The following is a 21,413-nucleotide window of genomic DNA, read 5'->3' on the forward strand; positions in this document are numbered from 1 at the left end:
CCATGAGATCCACTAAGCCCAGTCACATTATTCCAAAAGAAAAATCAAGCTCAAAATGGTTCAACAACTCCAACTTGAAGTTGGAAGTGAAAGTAAGGAGAGCTTTAAGAAAACAGAATTTTTCCCAGTTTTACACGATGCTATTTGAAAAATCATATTTCAAGGTTCTTAAGTCCAAAATTTAAAAAATTTATACCGTTGGAAAATAGATTCAAAGGATTACAATTTCTCAGAAGACCTCTTTGCAAGATTCTGTCCACAAGTTAGTCAAAATCCAATCTAAAGCGGCTGCTTTATCCAGTAGAAAGACAGAATAGGAATGGAAATTCAGTCAATTTTGGAAAATCACAGATGTTCATAGAAATTGAGAAAAATTCTAAAATTTTCACGGTCAAAATATCTATAAGTCTAGTTTCCAATGCAACAAACGGAACTCATTTTGAATTTTTCTACACCTAGATGTAATAGATTTCCCAAGACTGCTCAAGGTCTCCTGCGGAGAAATTTTCGGCAGCACTTCCCCTTATTTTCCCTAATTTCCAGCCATTTTCAAGGCTATAATCTCATAGTATAACAGCCCCAAATCAAGCTCACAAATTATAGGAGAAAATTGGTACGTATTCTAGATAGCAAAGACTAACCAAATTCAACATATACTTGATATATAAACAAATATACCCAAGCTGAAATTTTGAAACCCTAAGCTGGAAAATTCTACCAACTTCACAAATTCATGATATCTTCCATATTCAAGTCATCTATCCAATAAAATGCAACATAAGAAAGGGAAGGAGAGTTTCTTAGCTTAATACCTTCAAACCTCAAGGAAAAATACAAAACCAAGGCTGCCTATGCAAAATCACTCCACCTCAAGTTTCCTTGTCACCTTGTTGCACCTTTGTTCGGATTAGATTTGTAGTTCTTGTTGATTTCTTATTAAATCAAGGCAAGATCAAGATGATTTGTGAAGCTTTCTCCTTTATTTTTTCTCTCTAAGGGTTGGCCAAAGAAGGAAGAAAATGAATAGGTTTTGAGGAGAATTTACAAGATAAAGACTAGAATGGTCTTCGGTCAAAGTTGGCTTGATGGCCAACACTTGTCGCTCTACCATTTTTCCTCTTATTTTTGTTCTTTTTCCTCTCTTTTTTGGTCAATAATTTTGGCCAACCATAGGGAAAATTTAGGGAAAGAAAAATGAAAGAAAAATAAGATGATTAAGGGAAAGAAAGTCTTGGTCAAGTGGTGTGCTCAACCGGTAACAAACGGCACACGTTAGTTCAAGCCTATTTCTTAACTCTCTTATACTTTTATCTTAACTTATGATTCACTAATTTACTCTTAGCACTTTTTAACCACATACTTCCTCTTACTAAATACCCGCTCTTATCCACCAAATTTAGTGCACACACCTCACCAATCAATCACACTACCAAAATGCATCAAAACCCTACTTACTCTAACTTTAAATGTAAAAATAAAACTCTTGACTCAACTAATGAAATCACCATGAAATTTAGGGCTAGTAAATAGTTAAATAATCAAGTAAATAAATATAGAAGGAAATATAAATTAATGTTTCAAAAATGGGAGGAAATTCTAAAGGAATTTTCGGGTCCTCACACATGGCCCCCACTGTCCCCCTTAAATTCCTATACTACCCATAGAATTTTGATATAATCTTAAGTGTGTCTCCGGAATTTTCTTATGAAGGAAATGAAAGAATTACGTGGTCCTCTAAGTTAATTCATGAACTAATATTCTAAAAGAATATATGGGCCACAAAATTGCATTTGAAGTAAGCTAAAAACAGGCTTTTCATTTCAACTTGTTAGTGAATATTTTTTTTTGCTTAAAAAATTAGAAAAAGAGTAGGTAAACAATTTTAGTATTACTTTTGCCCTTACTGAGAATTTTTTTTGGCTCCGCCACTGTTACCATTATCTAGATTATGAACTTCTATCCTTTTGGGGATATTCGTTAATTGGAACGATTCTGAACTCCTCAAATGATAGGTTTTCTACTATGAACCTTTGGAATTAACTCAGGTTCATCAATTATTACTTTCAACACTTGATTCATTCTCATCATTCATTGCTTTTCTATAAATTAGTCTAGCTTATTGGTTTTCGGTTATAAAAGTACTATTACAATATATACCTCACACATAAATATACCTAGCTTCTCATAAGTTACTACTTCTAACATTTTTTCCCTCTAAAATTAAAAATTATATCCCAAAACCCACAAAATATTAAACTTATACACTTATATTGTAAATCCAAAAGTACGGAGTTTCACAATCGATATTTGTCGTGTTAATATCTACAACTATTAGACTTAGTGTCCATATTATATTATGGACTTGAAACTGATTACTAAACATGCCCTGAATTCGTAGTTTGGAGTTTGAACAAGAGAATTGCAACAGAGGATAACGATCACGAGCTAGTAGACGTGGTTAATGAAAATACTAGGCATTGTGCCCCGCGAGTTTCGCGGGGTGCCCATTATTGACTGTTTAAGAGTAATGTAAGATTTATTTAATAATTAATGTTTAGAGTGTTTTATATGATATTAGGGTTGAAATAATAAATAGAGGAACAATATATTGGATTAATATATTTATAAATAGATATAGTAATATTGTTGTGATTTGTATTTAATTTTTTAAGAGTAATAGGAGTAAATATTATTTAAATTAATGGAATGTAAATAATTTTTTAAGAGTTGAGATAAATTAATAATTCGAAATAATTTCGATATGTTTATTTTTATATTGTTAAATATAAGTGGAAGTAGAATAAAGAAAATTTAGGGAACATATAATTGCTATGTGCAAGAAGCTGTAGTGGACATGTTTACTTATGATTGTTGGATAAAGTCTCTGCTGATGAGCTACAGATGATAATTGTTTTCATTGAGCAAGGTGAACATGATGACACTTCCTTCATGTAAGAAGTGTTTTTGTGTGAATATTGGCCAACATTTTGTTATTTCTATTCCTTCTAGCTGAAAGATCCATCGAGTTATAGCATGATAGCAATTGATGACTCACATGTTGTCTGTTTGTATATGCGATGGTATATCACCAGTGAGTACCTGAGATAGAAAATAGGGAAAAAATGTAGTTGTATTATGAAATGAGAGTAACAATGTAGTGTATGAATTATATTGATTGGAATGTAATTTGTATGAAACTCACCAAAGATTCAAAATCGTGTGTTAGATAATGGAAGAGTTTAGTATTAGAAAAACTAAAAGAAAAGAAATATAGTGAAGCATATAAATTCATAAATATAATATATACAAATTAAGGATTTTTAACAATTTGAAATTATAAATTTAGAATCATATATTTGTATTTATTGATCGAATAATTGTTTTTTGAATCAATAAATATTGGATTGATTTATTTTTAAGTTTATATATATTAGATACATGTCAAGTACATATGATTTTCATTCATTTGTATTAATATGAAATAGCATAATCAATTTGTATATTTGACTGGATACACATAGAATTTGTATTCATTTGCATATATTAGATGCACGTAGCATTTTTAGCGATTTGCATATTTTTTTCATATTTAATATTTTTGCTAATATATACATTTTGGAGAAAATTAATTAAATTTATATACATTAGATACATGTTAAGTATATATGATTTTCATTGATTTGTATTAATACGAAACATCATAATTGATTTATATATACTGGTTGGATACACATAGAATTTTTATTCATTTGCATATATTAGATGTACCTAAGATTTTTAGGGATTTGCATTTTTTTCATATTTAATATTTTTGCTAATATATATCTTGGAGAAAATTAATAAATAAGCGAAAAAACATAAAAAGAAGGCTATTTTATGTATTAGATGTGCATAACATTTTTAGCGATTTGTGTATTTTTTAATAGTTAATATTTTTTGTCAATATACACACTTTCGACAAAATTAATAAATAAGCGAGTTAATAAATAAGCAGATAAATATAAAGAAGGAGAGAAAATTATAAATATAGAAATAGTCTCGAAATTATAATTATTTGATATAAATAACACTTATTATATGTTAATACAAGGCAGTATTATTAATTTATATATATTAGATATAGGTTAAACACATATAATTTTCATTGATCTGCATTAATACAAAATAATATAATCGATTTATATATATTGATTAGATACATATAGAATTTTTATTCGTTAGTATGTATTAGATATACAGAGGATTTTTAGTAACCTGCGTAATTTTTTGATATTTAATATTTTTTTCAATACACACACTTTTGACAAAGTTAATAAATAAGTGAGTTAATAAATAAGTGGATAAATATAAAGAAGGACGAAAAATTATAAACATAGAAATAGTGTCGAAATTATAATTATTTCACATAAATAACACTTATTATATGTTAATACAAAGTAGTATTATTAATTTATATATATTAGATGCATGCAAATCATATATGATTTTCATTGATCTGCATTAATACAAAACACCATAGTCGATTTTTATATATTGATTAGATACATATAGAATTTTTATTCGTTTGTATGTATTAGATGTACATAGGATTTTTAGCGACTTGCATATTTTTTTGATATTTAATACGAAACAGCATAATTGATTTATATATACTAATTGGATACACAGAGAATTTTTATTCATTTGCATATATTAGATGTACGTAGGATTTTTAAGAATTTGCATTTTTTTCATATTTAATATTTTTGCTAATATATATTTTGGAGAAAACTAATAAATAAGCAAATAAACATAAAAAGAATGCTATTTTATGTATTAGATGTGCATAGCATTTTTAGTGATTTGCGTATTTTTTAATAGTTAATATTTTTTTCAATACACACACTTTCGACAAAATTAATTAATAAGCGAGTTAATAAATAAGCGAAAAAATATAAAGAAGGAGAGAAAATTATAAATATAGAAATAGTCTCGAAATTATAATTATTTGATATAAATAACACTTATTATATGTTAATACAAGGCAGTATTATTAATTTATATACATTAGATATAAGTTAAACACATATAATTTTCATTGATCTGCATTAATACAAAACACTATAATCGATTTATATATATTGATTAGATACATATAGATTTTTTATTCGTTAGTATGTATTAGATATACATAGGATTTTCAGTGACCTGCGTAATTTTTTGATATTTAATATTTTTTTAGTCTCGAAAAATAGTCTCGAAAATGCAAAAGCTTTAAATTAATAATTAGTAGTTAACAAATATTATGGAAGTTCATTTTTTAAATAGAGGGAAATTATCCTATATTTTAAAAAACAATTGGTCGTATTAATGGAAGCTAATACAAAGTGGCACAATTGAATATATATATATATATAAAGGCACACAAATAGGATGCAAGAATATATATAGATTTGGATAACCCAAAAAATTCGCGTCTGCATTAAGGAATGGAAGGTAGCGGCTGCACAGCTACAACAAACAAAAGTAAAGAAACAATAATTAAGAGAGAATATCATCGAAGCAACATCTTTATTATTCAGTGTGTGTATCTTGTTTCTTGTATATAAATTAACAATGTGATATTGAAGCAACATATATAAATTAAAGATTTTTAACAATGTGATATTAGAAATTAAGAAATCATATATTTGTATTTATTAATCGAATAATCATTTTTGTATTCTATGAGTATTAGATCGATTGATTTGTAAATAAATGTTGCTGGAAAGAATAGTACTTGCATTAATTTTTTGGGAATTAATAAGATTCTAAAATTTATAGATAACACAATTTCAAAGAGTCCGTTAGTTTATTGATATCAAAAATTAATAATGCTTGATTGAATAGCATATATGAAAAAAAATTTATTTAATCATGAAGCAATTTATTTATTGATCAAATGGTATCATATTATATATAGAATTTATATACTGTTCTATACATATTAGACGGATAAAGATTTTTTATTGAGTTTGCATATTTGTTCACAAAATCAATATTTTTGCTAATATATATATTAATTAATGAATATCGTAATAAATATGGAATTTATATACCGTTCTATAAATATTAGGTGCAAAAATAATTTTTTAGTGGTTCGTATATTTTTTCACAGAATCAACATTTTTGCTAATATATATATATATTAAATAATGAATATCGTAATAAATATAAAAGAGAAGGGAAAATTATATTTTGAAGAAAGAAACCTTAATACAATACAAAGTTAAGGGAGTTATATGCGAAAGAAACTTAATAAATAAAAGCGAGAAGCTAACATTTTGGTGAATAAAGTTAGACATAACAATTGCAGCGAAAATGGAAGAGAAAGAAAAGGGCTAAATCGCGGAGCAAAGGTAACAATTACAGCTGCGGAAAACGGAGGAGAAAGAAAAGGACGAAATTGGGGAGAAAAGCCAACATTCGTCAGTAAACTCAGGCAACAGCGGAAGATCGGGGAGAAACAAAAGGACAAAATCGGGGACAAAATTACAGGCGTACCAAGCGAAAGGGCAGAATGGGAACAAAGCAACAAAACAAGCAACAAGGACAAGCGGAAGCAGAAGCAATTGCGCTAGATGAAGCCCACGAAAAGACTAAAAAGGACAAACTGAGCTGCAAATTACAGGGAAACCAGGACAATTGACTGTAGCAAAGCCTTCGCGGCTTTATGTAGTTTAAGATACACCACAATTTCTTTGAGAGTAAGCTGGGGGAAACTGCATCATCTGTGTTTTATGGACAGGCTAATCAGATTGATGGAAAGGCAATTCCCTTCTTAAATGACTACAATACAATTGAGAAGAAAGATGACCAAACATCGAGTCCTCCAAAGTATCTGGCAAAAATTAAAGAAATTCGGTCACAGGGTTACCAGGGACCGCTTGGAATTGGACTCGAGGGACACTTCGGTGCTCCGGACCTAGCTTATGTAAGGACTTCAATTGATTTGCTTGCTTCCACAAAATTACCTATTTGGGTTACGGAATTGGATGTCTCTAGCCAGCCCAATCAGGCCACGTACTTGGATCAAATAATAAGGGAGGTTCGGGGACATCCAGCCATTCAAGGGCTACTAATCTGGGCTGCATGGTCTCCTCAGGGATGTTATAGAATGTGTTTGACGGACAATAACTTCAGAAACCATCCAACAGTGGACGTTGTTGACAAGATCATCAAGGAATTGAAGCATGAGGATTTGATAGGCACTACAGACGATGAGGCCCATTTTGAGACTTCACTTTATCATGGAGATTATGAAGCTATAATAAGTCATCCAGCTATGACGAGTTCATCCTCCTCAGTGGGAATCAAATTTAATGTGGCTCCAACAACAAACCAGGAAACTTTGGATGTCAAGTTCTCCTCCATCAGCTTTTCTTGAATTAAGAAATTCACGCTGAACTAGTGACTTGTTCACCAAGGTTAAAGCAATACATTTATGTAGGGAGAAATTTTGAACAATAGTGGATGATTATCTTCTAATAAAAAAAAAAAAAAAAGATCACGAGCTAGTAAGCTTCATTCTTTTCGATAGAGACAATTATGCCTACTACGGATATCTTGACTAAGAATTTAATTAAATAAGATTCAATTTGTTCTTTCTTCTTCTATTTTTTTTTTCAGTTAATAAATCGAGAAGTAGACTGGAACCGAGGGCAGAAAAATCAAAACTATACAAGTTATCACTAGCTGAGAAAATTCAAATGCAATTATGGCAATTGATTCGTTATTCTTGTCGTGGGGGAACATGTACAGACATGCACCTATCACATGAGGAGGAAATTGAGATGAGAATTTCAGCTTGAAGAGAGTAGAAGTAGAAACTATAAAGAATGTCAAGCGTGACGCAACTATGCCATTAAAATTATGCAAGTTGGGCTTTACAACTTGCATGTGATATACTTCCAACGTTGAATAGGCAACCATCTCCGTCTATGTCCTACTTTGATTTCTACCTCCCAACGAAACCCTTCAGATTTCATGCACAAGGCTTTAGCTGACAGCTCTTGACAATGGTCCTACATTTTCGATCTTATCATCTATCATCTACCGGTGGAATTTGATTGGTGTTCTATTCGCACTTGTGCTCCTCTTTTCCTCAGATTGGTGTTCTCTTTCTCTTTTCCTCAATTTGATTGGTATCATACAAAAGTGTAAGGGAATTATGAATAGTTTACCTAAAAATGTTCCATATACACAAACGCTAAATGAATTATGAGCTAATTTGAATTATTGACATGAATAAAAAAAAACTCCAACGCAGTTAACGATTTAAAATTATTGCAAGCTTGAATTAATGTATGGAATTTTTGTATATTCAAACAGAAAGTGCTAAAATTGCACACAACTTGCAATGAGTACCTCTTTCAAGGCCAGGGATATTTTCAGTTAGTAATATGTTGCATCGAAAACATTTTGGTATCTGTGAATGTGCAAAACCCCTGTGCTTCCAACTGCAGCTGAAGTGGAATGTATGTGGAATAACAAGCATGTTTTTTAAAATATAAACAGAACAACTCAACCAATACAGAAAGGATTTTCATATGACGATAAGGAACATCTTACACAATAGAATACCCTAACCTAAAAATGTTACCAAGTTAGAGGACGTCTAACTTAGCTGAACGACAAAGTAGTAGTTGTGAAGGTCTTCCTTTATTTTGGCAGCTCTCAAGACAGGATATTGTACACCAAACCCTGATTTTGATAAATGAATAGGATAGAGTAATATTACAACTACTCCAATGTAGAAGATGAAGAAAGCTGTTGGTCAGCAAGATTTTGTGATAGAATTGGATAGATCCAAAAAACAAAACAAAAAAAAAAAGCAAAAATTTTATCAAACAAGGAAGAGAACATAAGAGCAGAAATTTGAAATACAAATGCTACATTCTCGATTGTGTCAATAGTGCGATGGTTATCCTTTTTGTACTTTTGGCTGCTGTCCATTGAGGTCGAAAATATTTTCGGCAAATAGTATGTGTGCAAGAAAGATACGACTAATCAATAACTAAATAAATGAGAAAATATTTAGAAGATTTTAAACAAGGTAATTCTGAGAAATATGGACATATATGTTAGAAGACTTTAAACAAGGTAATTCTGAGAAATAAAAATCAATAACTAAATGAATGAGAAATTTTTTGACTCTATATTGCTTTTAGTACTATATGTATGGGTAATGCAGTTGTATGCGTGGTGCTTAAATTGGAAGATATCTATTATTGTGACTGTATCTTTGTTTGAATTCAAGGCTTCTGGAGTATGTAATTACTAATTGAATACATCATGAAATACACATTACTATTTAGTTAGTTTCAACATGGCCTAGTGGTATAATTTCAAGAAATGTACAATTGTAATCTTTTATTTATCTATTTAAAGTGAAGGAATAAGTCTGACAGGCTGATACTGAATGAGAATGCTCAAATTTTCCCTGAGTTTTGATTTGAATTCATTTAGTCAAGATGCTAGGGAAATTTGAAATCAAGAGAACAAACCTTTTTTGTTTTTGTTGACAAGGAAACCCTCAGCCGACCGTGCAAGGGACTCAAGAGAACAAACTTTACCAACTAATAAAACTAATTGATGCTTTCTTCTAGTAGACTGTAAACCCACCAAGAGTATACTTACCTAGAAGTGCATTTAACATAGTAACCAATATACTTATGCTGAATATATTAAGAAAAATATGAGTAATTAAAGAGACACTGGATAGAGGAAAAAACTGTAACAAAGATTTGTCCACAGCCATGCAACTGTTTTGAAACTTCTGAAAGATCACACTTCAGTCCATTGCCTGATTAGACCATCAAAGTTCAAGTTGACAAAGCCTTTCAGAATTCGGTCAAAAGAAGTGGCTGAACTGTTAGTTGATCACTCTTTATGTACTGGAGAGGATATGGTTGTTAAGGCGATTATATATAGAATTGATAAGAAAGAATGATGAGCCACAGATTGGTTATCTATAAGACGGTGGATAAGGCTGAAGAAACAATCAAGGTGGAATTCAAGGACAAGAAATCTGTATATGTCATTTTCGGAGGCAATTGATGACGGCTGGAGTGGATATGTGTACAGCCTTCTCTATGTCGTAGGATTTTTTTTTTTTTTTTTTTTGAATCCTGAAAAATTTCATACGAATAATTTCTACACAAATTCAGAAGTTTCTAGCGGCATTTTGTCCTGCATTGTCCAATGAGTTCAAGTTCCTGGTCTTCAAGGTGTATTAACTTCGCAAATTAAAGAGTATCACACGATAAAGGGTACCTATGGTCTACGAATCACTAACAATTTGCTATTCAAGTTGTATGCCAGACATATAATGTGATGTAGAGTACGATCCAACGAGGAACTTGGCTAAGAATTAATTTGCAGAAGGAAGGAAAACAATAGGACGAGAGAGCCTGGCTGCCCTGATGCCTGTGCACTACAACCTGCGACTCTGAAATTTCAATCAAGATATAGCACCTAATTTGAGAATTAATGACATTGACCCATGGACTATGGCTAATAACTCTGAAATTTCATTTATAGTTGTCAAGGAATATGGCTAAAACCCACCTTTTGCAGCAATCTTCCTTCACCCAATGAAAGATTTCTGGAGGTTAAAGTTCAGCTCCTAAAGCTCTTCTCCAGCTCACCAACCAACAGAAGAAATTAGTTTTAGTAAAAGTTGTTAAATTTTGGCACCAAGTTTTGAGGGTATGTAGGTAAATTTGTAGATGATATTTTGCTTCTAAAATAGTGTTTAAAAAGCTATTTCAGTGAGGTATTACGGTGAATTTGTCCTTGATGATATTGACATTAGGTCCCATCAACATCAAATACAAGTTAATCTGATGTTGGAAACAAGAAGGGTTCTAGCTAAAATTATTAGAAACCTCAGGAAATTATTCCTAAAATATTTCCTCCACACAAGACACAGTGTTCCCATCCTAGTTCTTATAAATAGGGCTTTAGCTCAATGCACTTGTCACTAGATATCAATAAATTTTGCACGTCATTTATATTTTGAGCGAAATTGTGATCAAATGGCGTCTTCAAAAAGTTTGCTCTTTCTTTTTGGTGTTCTCTTCGCACTTGTACTCCTCATTTCCGCTGATGTAACAACAGCAGGTACCCTGTTTTTTTCTTTCTTTTTTATATTTTTGGCTGCACCTGAACACTCAAATGAATGAAGCCTAGCAAACTTATTATTGGGATGTGATCAAATTAACGTCAAATTAAATACTTCTAATTCTAATTTATTGAGTAGACTATAATGCAAAATAATTCATATGCAAGTCGCAACATCGTATATGCCTAGACTGTTCTGTTTAATCCACAGTATTCTTTTCTTTGCATATATCTTGCAAATTTTCCGCCTGGCCAGTCACTTTATTTTCCAGCATAAGGTAAATCTCCTAACAGTTATGTCTCCTTATGTCTTGAAACAGATCAGGAGACCACGAAGGCCACTGGTGTCCACGATGCCAGCTCAGGTGAGGCTCATCAGGATCCTGTAATCGTAGATCGTTGCGCATTTGGTTGTTGCCGCTTGTTCCATGGACTTTGCTTTAGATGCTGTCCACCTGCTGAGAAGACCCCTAATGTTGAATTTGGAGATGAGGTTAAGAATTAAAGCTAAGTCAATAAGGATGTGAGATCCGTAACACCTATATTATTACCTTAATATGTTGTGTTTGTCTTGATGGTTGATTTCCTCTTATGCGTAAAAAGGACTCGTGGAGCTTCTCTTTGACTTGGTGTAGAATCAACAGGGGAGGCATGTAATGAGTACTCAGCTCGACTGCCCTTCTTGTGTTGTTGTCATGTTGAATAAATAAATCTACTTGATCATCTACGACACTTGATGATCTCTATCTCAGTTACATCAGAAACTTCTGTACCTTGGACTTGCTAGAATTTAGTGTGATTGATACAAGACGTGCAGAATGTTCAATATATGTATATACGTGCTTCTTCATCGTCCCATGTCTTTACAGTGTAAAATAATTCAGTAAACCCAATCCTGTTCCTTCCTGAGAAAGGAACTAAAGTCCTTTAAATGGATATTTTGGATGCTATCAAGGGTTTGAATGGATTGCCATTTAGAGATCTGAATGTTGGTCTTTTCTCTTTATCTTTGCTCAAGAATTTTTTTTGGCGGAAATGCTTTACTTATACGAATTTTCCTAGTCAGTGAATATTTTAATTATACTTGCACAACACAATGTTTATATGGATAACACAAAAAAGCTTCTGTAGTTTGTATACTTGAAAAATATTCATATATACTTTTTAACTAACCTAGAAAAATACATAATAAATTCTTGATGCATTATACTTTAAATTTTAAAAAATTTTAATACTAACACTTATCAATGACTCCACATGTTAATTTGTCTTCCAACTCAATAATTTATAGTAGTTAATTTTCAAAGCTAACTGACTCCAATATTCCTGATGCGTGGGGAGTTTGAACCTTAATTATTTTCAAATTTTAAATATAATCCAAACTTTCACTGCTGATGCGTGGGGAGTACGACCTGTACACGAGTATAGGGAATGCTGGAGTGTCAACCCCAGAGAGAAGATTGTCAATTATTGGAGTGATTCGAACTCCTCTATTATTTAGATTGTCACAATTAAAACAAGTAAATCTAATTTACAAATATAAAGTAGTAAAAATAACAAGGAAATGTGCCTAGGGTTATATCATCTTTAACTACTCTTACAAGTGAAAATAACCAATTAAATGAGTTGATTATCTTGACTAACTCATGGCTAATTTTCTAATATAAGTGATATTCGCTTTCGCTAATGTACCAACCATACATATAACTATCCCTCACCTATGTTTAGTGATAAAGAAACTATCTATAAACTCATAGAATCTATGAAATTATTTGTTAAAGCCACAAAGGTTTTTTCCTCCTTTCGTGAGAATACTTCCTAAGTTGAACACTTCCACGAACTAATGTTAAATCACAACTTTCATTGATGAAACAACACCTTTAGATAATCACCATTAATGATCAGTTAATCGTGATTGTAATAACAAAAGTGTTAAATAACTTGCTCAAGAATTAAGATGGAATAACCAAGAAAATATCACTAACAAGCATAATAGTTTATCCATCCCTATGCATACAAACTAGCAAAACGTAGATGAAACAGAAATAACAACCAAACATGTATATTCACTAAATATGAGAATCAATTTAAGAAATAAAGTGATAGAAAAGAAGTCACCCTTGACACATGAGTTCCAAAACTCTCAATCTTCATCTTCATCCTCAACTTCATCTATATTTAGTTACAATACAAGATGGATAAAACTTACCTACACTAAGCTAATTAACTAATGAGAATAGTGAAAGTTACATTTTTTGTGGTAGTTCCTAACCTTCAAAGGTTATGAAAATGAGTTTTGAAGGCCCCTATTTATAGAAGAAATTGCTCCAAATAATCATGTTTCAAGTTGTGCAATTTGTGCTTTCGAATCTCCAAAAGTTATTTCTTGAAATCTCCAATATTTCTTCAGTAGTTACCGCTAAAATTTGATTAGAAAAATAAGCTATAAAAGCTATGGAAAAGCTATACAAGGCCATGAGAAAATACAGGTAATGACCCTCATTTTACCTCTTGTTTTGCCTCCCATGTATTTTCCATGTCATTTCTGGTTTCATCCCAATACGAGGGTCAAAACATTGGTTACTCCTCATTTTAGCCCTGATTTTCTCCTCAGAAGAGTAATTTTGTAGCTTTTGTCATTTCCGAATCGTTCTCAAATCATCTCTGACAATATCTTACTTGTATTTCACTTGATTCGAAATAAACATGAAAGACCAAAATCTACAAAAACAACATGTTTTGCACATTAAACCATTCAAATACAAGTTTCGGTTATTAACTGCAGCTTGAAGAAATGTTTGCTTAAAATGAGTATTTTTCATCCTTAAAGCCCTAAAAACAAACCAAAAACTAAGTAACAAAACATATTAAAAATATGCAAAGTAAACACTGTTCAATTCCCTCACTTTCTTCATCTCCTAATGGATTTATTTCCTAAGCATGAGTTTTGCAACCCCCAACATTAAATCTCAATGATTGATTTCGGTGGTTATAAAGGCTTCTAACTTTTCACACGTTTGTTTCATAGTGTACTATTGGTTTGCTATTAATTCTAACTAGACATTTACTAGGTCTTGTAGAATTTATTCCTTCTTATCACTTAATTCATAAGCCTTATTAATCATTAAATTTATCAGTTACAACCAAAAGGCAAATGCCTTGCATTTCAATCTTTAATGTCTGTACTTAACTTATATTAGCCATTCGTACTGATTGATTTTATTATATTGCTTCTAGAATGTTACTCGTCATGTTCTTACCATTATCTGGATTATGAACTTCTATCCTTCTGCGGATATTCGTTAAAATTGGGACGATTCTGAACTCCTCAAATGATAAGTATTCGACTATGAACCTTTAAATTTAACTCAAGTTCATCAATTATTACTTTCAACACTTGATTCATTCTCATCATTCATTGCTTTTCTATAAATTAGTCTGGCTTATAGGTTTTCGGTTATAAAAGAACTATTACAATATATACTTCACACATAAATATACCTAGCTTCTCATAAGTTATTACTTCTAACATTTTTTCCCTCTAAAATTAAAAATTGTATCCCAAAACCCACAAAATATCAAACTTATATACACTTAATGTAAAAGCCAAAAATATGGGGTTTCACAATCTATATTTGTTGTGTTAATATCTACAACTGTTAGAGGTAGTGTCTATATAATATTATGGAGTTGAAACTGATAATTAAACATGCCCTAAATCCATAGACTGTAAAAATTCTAAATTTGCTTGTATGCTCTATGGTTTCAATGTTCTAACCTCCATGGTTAATTTGAAGTTTGAACAAGAGAATTGCAATAGAGGCCAACGATCACGAGCTAGTAAGCTTCATTCATTTCGATAGAGATAATTATGTCTACTATGGATATCTTGACTACGACTTTAATTAAACAAGATTTAATTTATTTTTTCTTCTTTTTTTCAGTTAATAAATCTAGAAGTAGACTGGAATCGGAGGCAGAAAAATCAAAACTATAAAATTTATCACTAGCTGAGAAAATTTTAAGGCAATTATGGTAATTGATTCATTATTCTTGTCGTGGGGGAACATGTACAGACATGTAGCCATCACATGAGGAGGAAATTGAGATGAGAATTTTCAGCTTGGGGAGAGTCGAAGTAGAAAGAATGTCATGTATGACATGCACAAGAATAATTGGCATTTCCATTAAAATTAAATCTCCATCAATTTCATTAAAATTATGCAAGTTGGGCTTTGCAACTCGTATGTGAAATACTTCCAACGCTCAATAGGCAACCATCTCCGTCTATGCCCTACTTTGATTTCTACCTCCCAACGAAACCCTTCAGATTTCATGCATAAGGCTTTAGCTGACAGCTCTTGACAATGGTCCTACATTTTCGATCTTATCATCTATCATCTACTGGTGGAATTTGATTGAGCTTTGAGATCAAATCGCATTCTCCAAGAACTTGTTTCTTTCTCCTTGGTGCTCTGCTCGCACTTGTGCTTCTCATTTCCTCAAGACTCTCTGAGGTTCCAGCTTGACTAAGTGCCTATTTCATCGATCGTTTTAATTTTTGTCTTTTGGGATGTTCCATTTTAACTCTACTCAACATGTTGGGCCCATAAGAAGTCGGTAAGAGGATAAGTGTATGATCCAAAAATTTAGCGTAAGTTGTTTGTTTCATAACAAATTACTATTGATAAATGTTACAATTGCATTTCTTTTTCTAGTTCAAAGAGAAATTCTAAACCTTATAAGAGAGAAGATTGAGAATCGAATCAGAATTCTCATATTCGCCTAATTAGTGGTTCTATTAGTTGAGTTGGATTTTAAGGACCGTTACAAAATAACTTTGTATCTTTAACATTATGACCTTACATAGGTAATTGGATCACATACTCTGCAATAACGTTGCCTAGGACAAATGTCATGCACGAAAGAGTTCGTGTCAATCCATTCATTAAATGCACAAAAGTATATATTGACGCATAAACTATAAGCAGAGGTGGAGCTACTTATAAGCGACAGAGTTCGTGATAAAGAAACAACTTATAAGCTCATTAGAATCTATGAAATTATTTGTTAAAGTCATAAAGTTGTTTCCCTACTTTCGTGAGAGTACTTTCCTAGGTTGGACACTTCCACGAATTAATATTAAATCACAACTTTCATTGATGAAACAACACCTTAACATTATCACTATTAATGATCAGTTAATCATGATTGTAATAGCAAAATGTTAAATAACTTGCTCAAGAAATAAGATGAAATAATCAAGAAAATATCACTTAACAAGCATAAGTAGTTTATCCAGCCCTATGCATACAAACTAGCAAAATGTAAATGAAACACAAATAACAACCAAACTAGTATATTCAATAAACATGAGAATCAATACAAGAAATAAAGTGATAAGAGAAAAGTCACCCTTATTACATGTGACAAGTATCTATTTTACCTAATAGTTTGTCTATATTTTAGTTCATTTATAGTTAATTTTAAGTTTCTAAGACAATATGAGTGACCATTTTGACAATATTTGATGTTCTTGAGTAATTTTGATAAGACTTGTGAATTCATCCCTTTTACTTGTTAACGTTTATAATGTTTTGGTAGGGAAGAATGACGAGGTTCTACTATGCACCAAATTTTAATAAAACCTAAATATCCCTTTTTCTATAAGTATACATATCATTTATCGAGTATAGGGATATTAGATGTCCATCCCATAAGGAAGATTGCCAATTATAGATAGTTTTCGAACTCTTTTATTATTTAGACTATCGCAAATGCAAGATATTAAATTTACACTATAAACATAAAATAAAAGTAATAATAATAATAATAGAAAGTTCTTAGGGTTATGGAATTCCTCACTACTCTTGCAAATAAAATTACTGGTTAATTGAATGTTATTATCTTGGCTAGTTATGGTGTAATTTTCTAATGTATGTGAAACCTATTGTCGTAATGAATCAACTATACTTGTAACTAAACCATACCTACTCTCGTGGTTATGAAATTAACTACAAATTCATTTTTTCTATGAAATTAAATTAAACAAACCACTAAAACCACAAAGGTACACATCTACTCTTGTGAGTGAACTATCTAAATTTAGCACTTCTTTGAACTAGTGTCAAATCCCAATTTTCATTGCAAACTTAATCCCTTAAGATTATTACAATTAATGACCAGTTAATCATGATTAGATAAGCAAAAGTGATAAATAACTTGCTCAACATAACAGCATCAAATAACTAATTTAGCATCAGTAACAAGATATAGAAAGTTCATCCATAACTCTAGGCAAAAACTTTAATAAAACATGATAAAATTCAAACTTGTATTATAATTGATAAGAGTTTATTTTACGTATTTTTAGTGTGTTTTATTAGTTAATTTTGGTTTGATTATTTAGTTTTATAACTAAAATAACTAAGGTTTTGGTAAAAATCTACATTTTATGTTAAAGTGGCTAACATTGCATTTCTATTGATTTTTATGGGAAAAACTTCATATTTTGTAGGTTTAATGATTCAATCATCAAATGAAGTGCATTGAGAAGATATTTGGATGATTGAAGATGGATTAAAGTGGTGAAATTAAAATATGAAGTGTAAAAGGAAGAAATGCAATTTGAGGACAAAAAAATCAAGAAAAGTCAGCTTTGACAACTCAGACACATTTTCGTATTTTGACTATACCAGGAGCTACAATGATCGGATGAAGGTGATCTTGGTATCATTTTGAAGGTAAGAGATATATCTACATTTGGTATGAAGACATCAAAGTCCAATTCAGCCGTTTTCTTGGTCAAAAGGTCGAAACACAGAAACTTATCTGGATGGTCGAAAGCTGAAGCCCAGAATTGACCAGTCTATGGTATTTGGACCATATCTCCGTCCGCCGATCTCCAAATTAGATGATTCTTGAAGCATTGGAACGCTAATTCAAAGGGCTACAACCTTTGTGTTTTCCACAAAAGCCAGTTCGGCCTTCATCATGGAGAAAAATGCAGTTGAAGTGAGGTCAAAAGTGAAAACGTGTATGGCAGCCGAATTTCTGTAATTTGCTCAGCCATTTTTCTCATCTTCACACTACTTTCCAGCTAGAGTTGGAGAGAAAACGTAGGCTGCACATGCTTCAGAAGACATAAGGAAGAGATATAGCCAAGGTTCCAAGTCAAAAGCCATTATTTTTTACTCCCTTAACAAATTCAGATTTGGAGAATCATAGCAGAAATTTTGGACCAGTGGAAAGGCACCTCATATCAGTTTTATATAGAGAGCAATCAGAGGGAGAAGAGATATACGGGGGGAGAGAACTTGAAGTGCAGAAATGTAGTTCTTTCATTTCCTTAGTGTAGGATAGTGTAGTAAGTGTAGTTAATCCATTCTTGTATAATAGCTAGATTAGGATGAAGATTGAGATGAAGAAGGAGGAGTTGAAGCTCAAGTGACATGGGTTATCTCTACTCCAATTCTTTATCTTTTGTATTGGATTCTTAACTATGGTTATTATGCAAGTTCTGAAATTTATGTTTATAATTTGTTTTTAAAGTTTATACATTGGGTTTGGTTGAACTTTCTATGATTGTTAGTGTTCATTATTTGGCTATTTGACTGCCATAATTTGAGCAAGTTATTTAGCACTTTACCTCTTTAAATCATGATTAATCTGGTACCATTAATTGTGATTATCTAAGGTGTTATTTCTACAATGAAAATTGAGATTTAATATTAGTTCAATAAGTGCTAAACATGGGGAGTACACTCACGAGAGTAGAGGTGCACCTATGGGGTTTTGGTGATTAATTTCATGTAATTTCACTGAAGAAATGAACTTGTAGCTAATTTCATAACCATGAGAATAGGTATGGATTAGTTATAAGTATAATTGATTCACTACGAAAGTAGGTTTCACATGGTTAAGGAAATTACACCATAACTAGCCTAGATGTAGTATTCAATGATCCAAATATAGCACTTGCATGAGTAGTTAGGGATACCACAACCTAAGGAGCATTTATTTGTTATTTTGTATAATTTCAGTAGGATAAATTTGTTATAATTCATTGATAGTCTAAATAATAGAGAAGCTTTAGTAATACCGGTAATTGTTCACTCTTCCCTGTGGGATCGACCCGATATATACCCTAAACTACTAGTTGATCTGTATACTTGCAGTGAACGGGTGTAATTCGGTATTTTTTAGCTTGCACGTATGTAAAATACCCGTCAAGTTTTTGGTGCCGTTGCCGGGGAAGATTTGGCAATATCGGTGTGAAGAGCAACTTTATTAATTTAGACAATTTTTCTTATTTTTGTTGTTTTTGTTGTATCTTATGTGTTTTATGTCATTTTTTTTTAGTCAACTTTTATTTTTTTTTTCTGTTGTAGTTTGTGTCTTGGAATCTATCCTTCTTAACTAATCTTACTTTTGAGATTGTTTAAAAGCAATTTTAGGTGATGAGAAGGGTAGGTCAATTTGGAGGACAATGCTTGAGGAATGGAAGATTGGCAATGGATGGTTACCAAGTGCAAAACTCCTTCAATAAAGGTAACCAAGAAATTACCAAAGGTATGTCTTTTGAAGATGGTTTGAAGTGCTTAAAGACAAAATTTGATGTAATTATGTTACAAGTTCAAATGGACACAATTATACATGAAATTGAGCAAGGGAGGAATGTTAATACTTTTAATTCTTATCATGTGATTTGTGACTTGTGTGGAGGTTATCATGCAACTAATACATGTATGCAAGCACAAAATGTGGATTACTATGATGAATTAGAACATTACAATCCTTATTTTGATCAATACAGTGCTAATTGGAGCAATTCTCTTTCTTATGGTTGGGAAAATCAATGTGCATATAGTGATTATCCATATTTTTATAATTACCAATCTGAAAATGTCCAATATAAAGCAAAACCATCTTGGGAGTTAGCTATAGAAAAATTAGCTAATGTGACTTCCGACCGTTTTGATAGGATTGAGGAAATGATAGATGAATTGGCTTCTCACTTTGGTAGAATAAAAGATCAATTACATGTATTGTGTGAAGTTATTTCCTCTAATAATGTGCAAAATGATCCTAGCATGAATGGTGGGAATGTTGTATGTGAAAATGGGTTGCATTTTAATGAAAATGATGAATCTCAATTGTGTTTCAATGAGCAAATGTCCATTTCACATGATAATATCTTTGGAACTAACTTTGAACCTCAAGAGGTGAGTTTTAATGACTCATTTTTCACCCCTCTTGAGGAGTGTATAAAAAGTACAGGTTTTAAAGATATTCCTGCCCAAGATACTTTCGTGGCATTTCCTTTGGTAAGTTCTCAAGTGGTGCATATTCAAGGTAATATTTATGAAACACTTGGAATATGTAAGTCACTTTCATTTCTCACATCATTAGATTATGTGGCTTTCGCGATAAAGCCACCTTTTAATGATCCACCACGGCCTAAAATGGTGGATTATTCGTTAACTAAGCCTCCTTGAAAAATAAGGTGAAATAGTCAAGCTATTGACTTTAAAGAAGCGCTTATTGGGAGGCAACCCAATGTTTGTTTAAGTTTATGTTATTTTGGGGTGATTTTATGTTTAAAGTATGTGTTTGAGTTATTTTGTTATTTTTCATTTGTAGGTATTGGAAATGGAAGCAAAAGTGACCAAATGAGGTGAAAAAGGCGAAATTTGATCGAGGAACTCAACCCCTCGATTTGAGTAATTGTTGTTTTTGATCCGTTAAAAGGGGCTAAAATGCATGTTTTTAATGTTTTACATGTGTGCACATTGATAAATTTTACAAACAAATGATTTATGATGCATTTTGAGTGATTGGGGAATTATTTGTAAATTTTCAAAAGTTGAATTTCTGCTAAAATTCGCAGCAGAAAACGCATTTCTCAAGAAAACGCGCCTCTGAGTCGCGTGTTCACAGAATCGCGTTTTCAATTCTGCACCTGCAGAACAGAAAACGCGCCATTAAAACGCGACATTAAGTCGCGTTTTGAAGGAAGTCGCGTTTTGTTGCCTGGATCAAAGATGAAAACGCGCCATTGAAAACGCGACTTCAAGTCGCGTTTTCTCACAGAACCGCGTTTTCAGTACTGCAACTTTTGGGAAGAAACGCGCCTTCAAAACCGCGAGTTAAAGGCGCGTTTCTACTCACGTTTTCTGAGCATTTTTTTTTTGAAAGAAAAAATGCAGGTTCCTTGGTTCTCTTTTTCTTCTTTTCCTCATATATTTTCTTGTACCTTGAGTTGCTTATTA

The 21,413-nt window shown here is 31.8% G+C and overlaps 1 protein-coding gene and 1 non-coding gene across 2 annotated transcripts; both read left to right on the plus strand.

Annotated features, from left to right (window-relative positions):
* Positions 1-6,538: 6,538 nt before the first annotated feature.
* Positions 6,539-7,405, plus strand: LOC113735717 (endo-1,4-beta-xylanase 5-like). Its single transcript, XM_072083010.1, has 2 exons — positions 6,539-6,586; positions 6,698-7,405. The coding sequence occupies exons 1-2, from the start codon at positions 6,539-6,541 to the stop codon at positions 7,403-7,405; spliced, it is 756 nt and encodes a 251-aa protein (XP_071939111.1).
* A 3,596-nt stretch (positions 7,406-11,001) lies between these two features.
* On the plus strand, positions 11,002-12,129 carry LOC113734828 (uncharacterized). Its single transcript, XR_011841625.1, has 2 exons — positions 11,002-11,142; positions 11,463-12,129. It is a non-coding gene; the product is annotated as an uncharacterized protein (transcript).
* The last annotated feature ends 9,284 nt before the right edge of the window (positions 12,130-21,413 follow it).

The sequence above is a fragment of the Coffea arabica genome, chromosome 3c, assembly GCF_036785885.1.
Source record: "Coffea arabica cultivar ET-39 chromosome 3c, Coffea Arabica ET-39 HiFi, whole genome shotgun sequence".
Classification (NCBI taxonomy): Eukaryota; Viridiplantae; Streptophyta; class Magnoliopsida; order Gentianales; family Rubiaceae; genus Coffea; species Coffea arabica.

Excerpts from the sequence above, each read along its gene's own strand:
- LOC113735717 (XM_072083010.1), top strand. The coding sequence starts at position 6,539 with ATGGGAACAAAGCAACAAAACAAGCAACAAGGACAAGCGGAAGCAGAA. Across the intron at positions 6,587-6,697 it reads AAGGACAAGCGGAAGCAGAA|TTTAAGATACACCACAATTT; the intron begins GCAATTGCGCTA and ends GGCTTTATGTAG.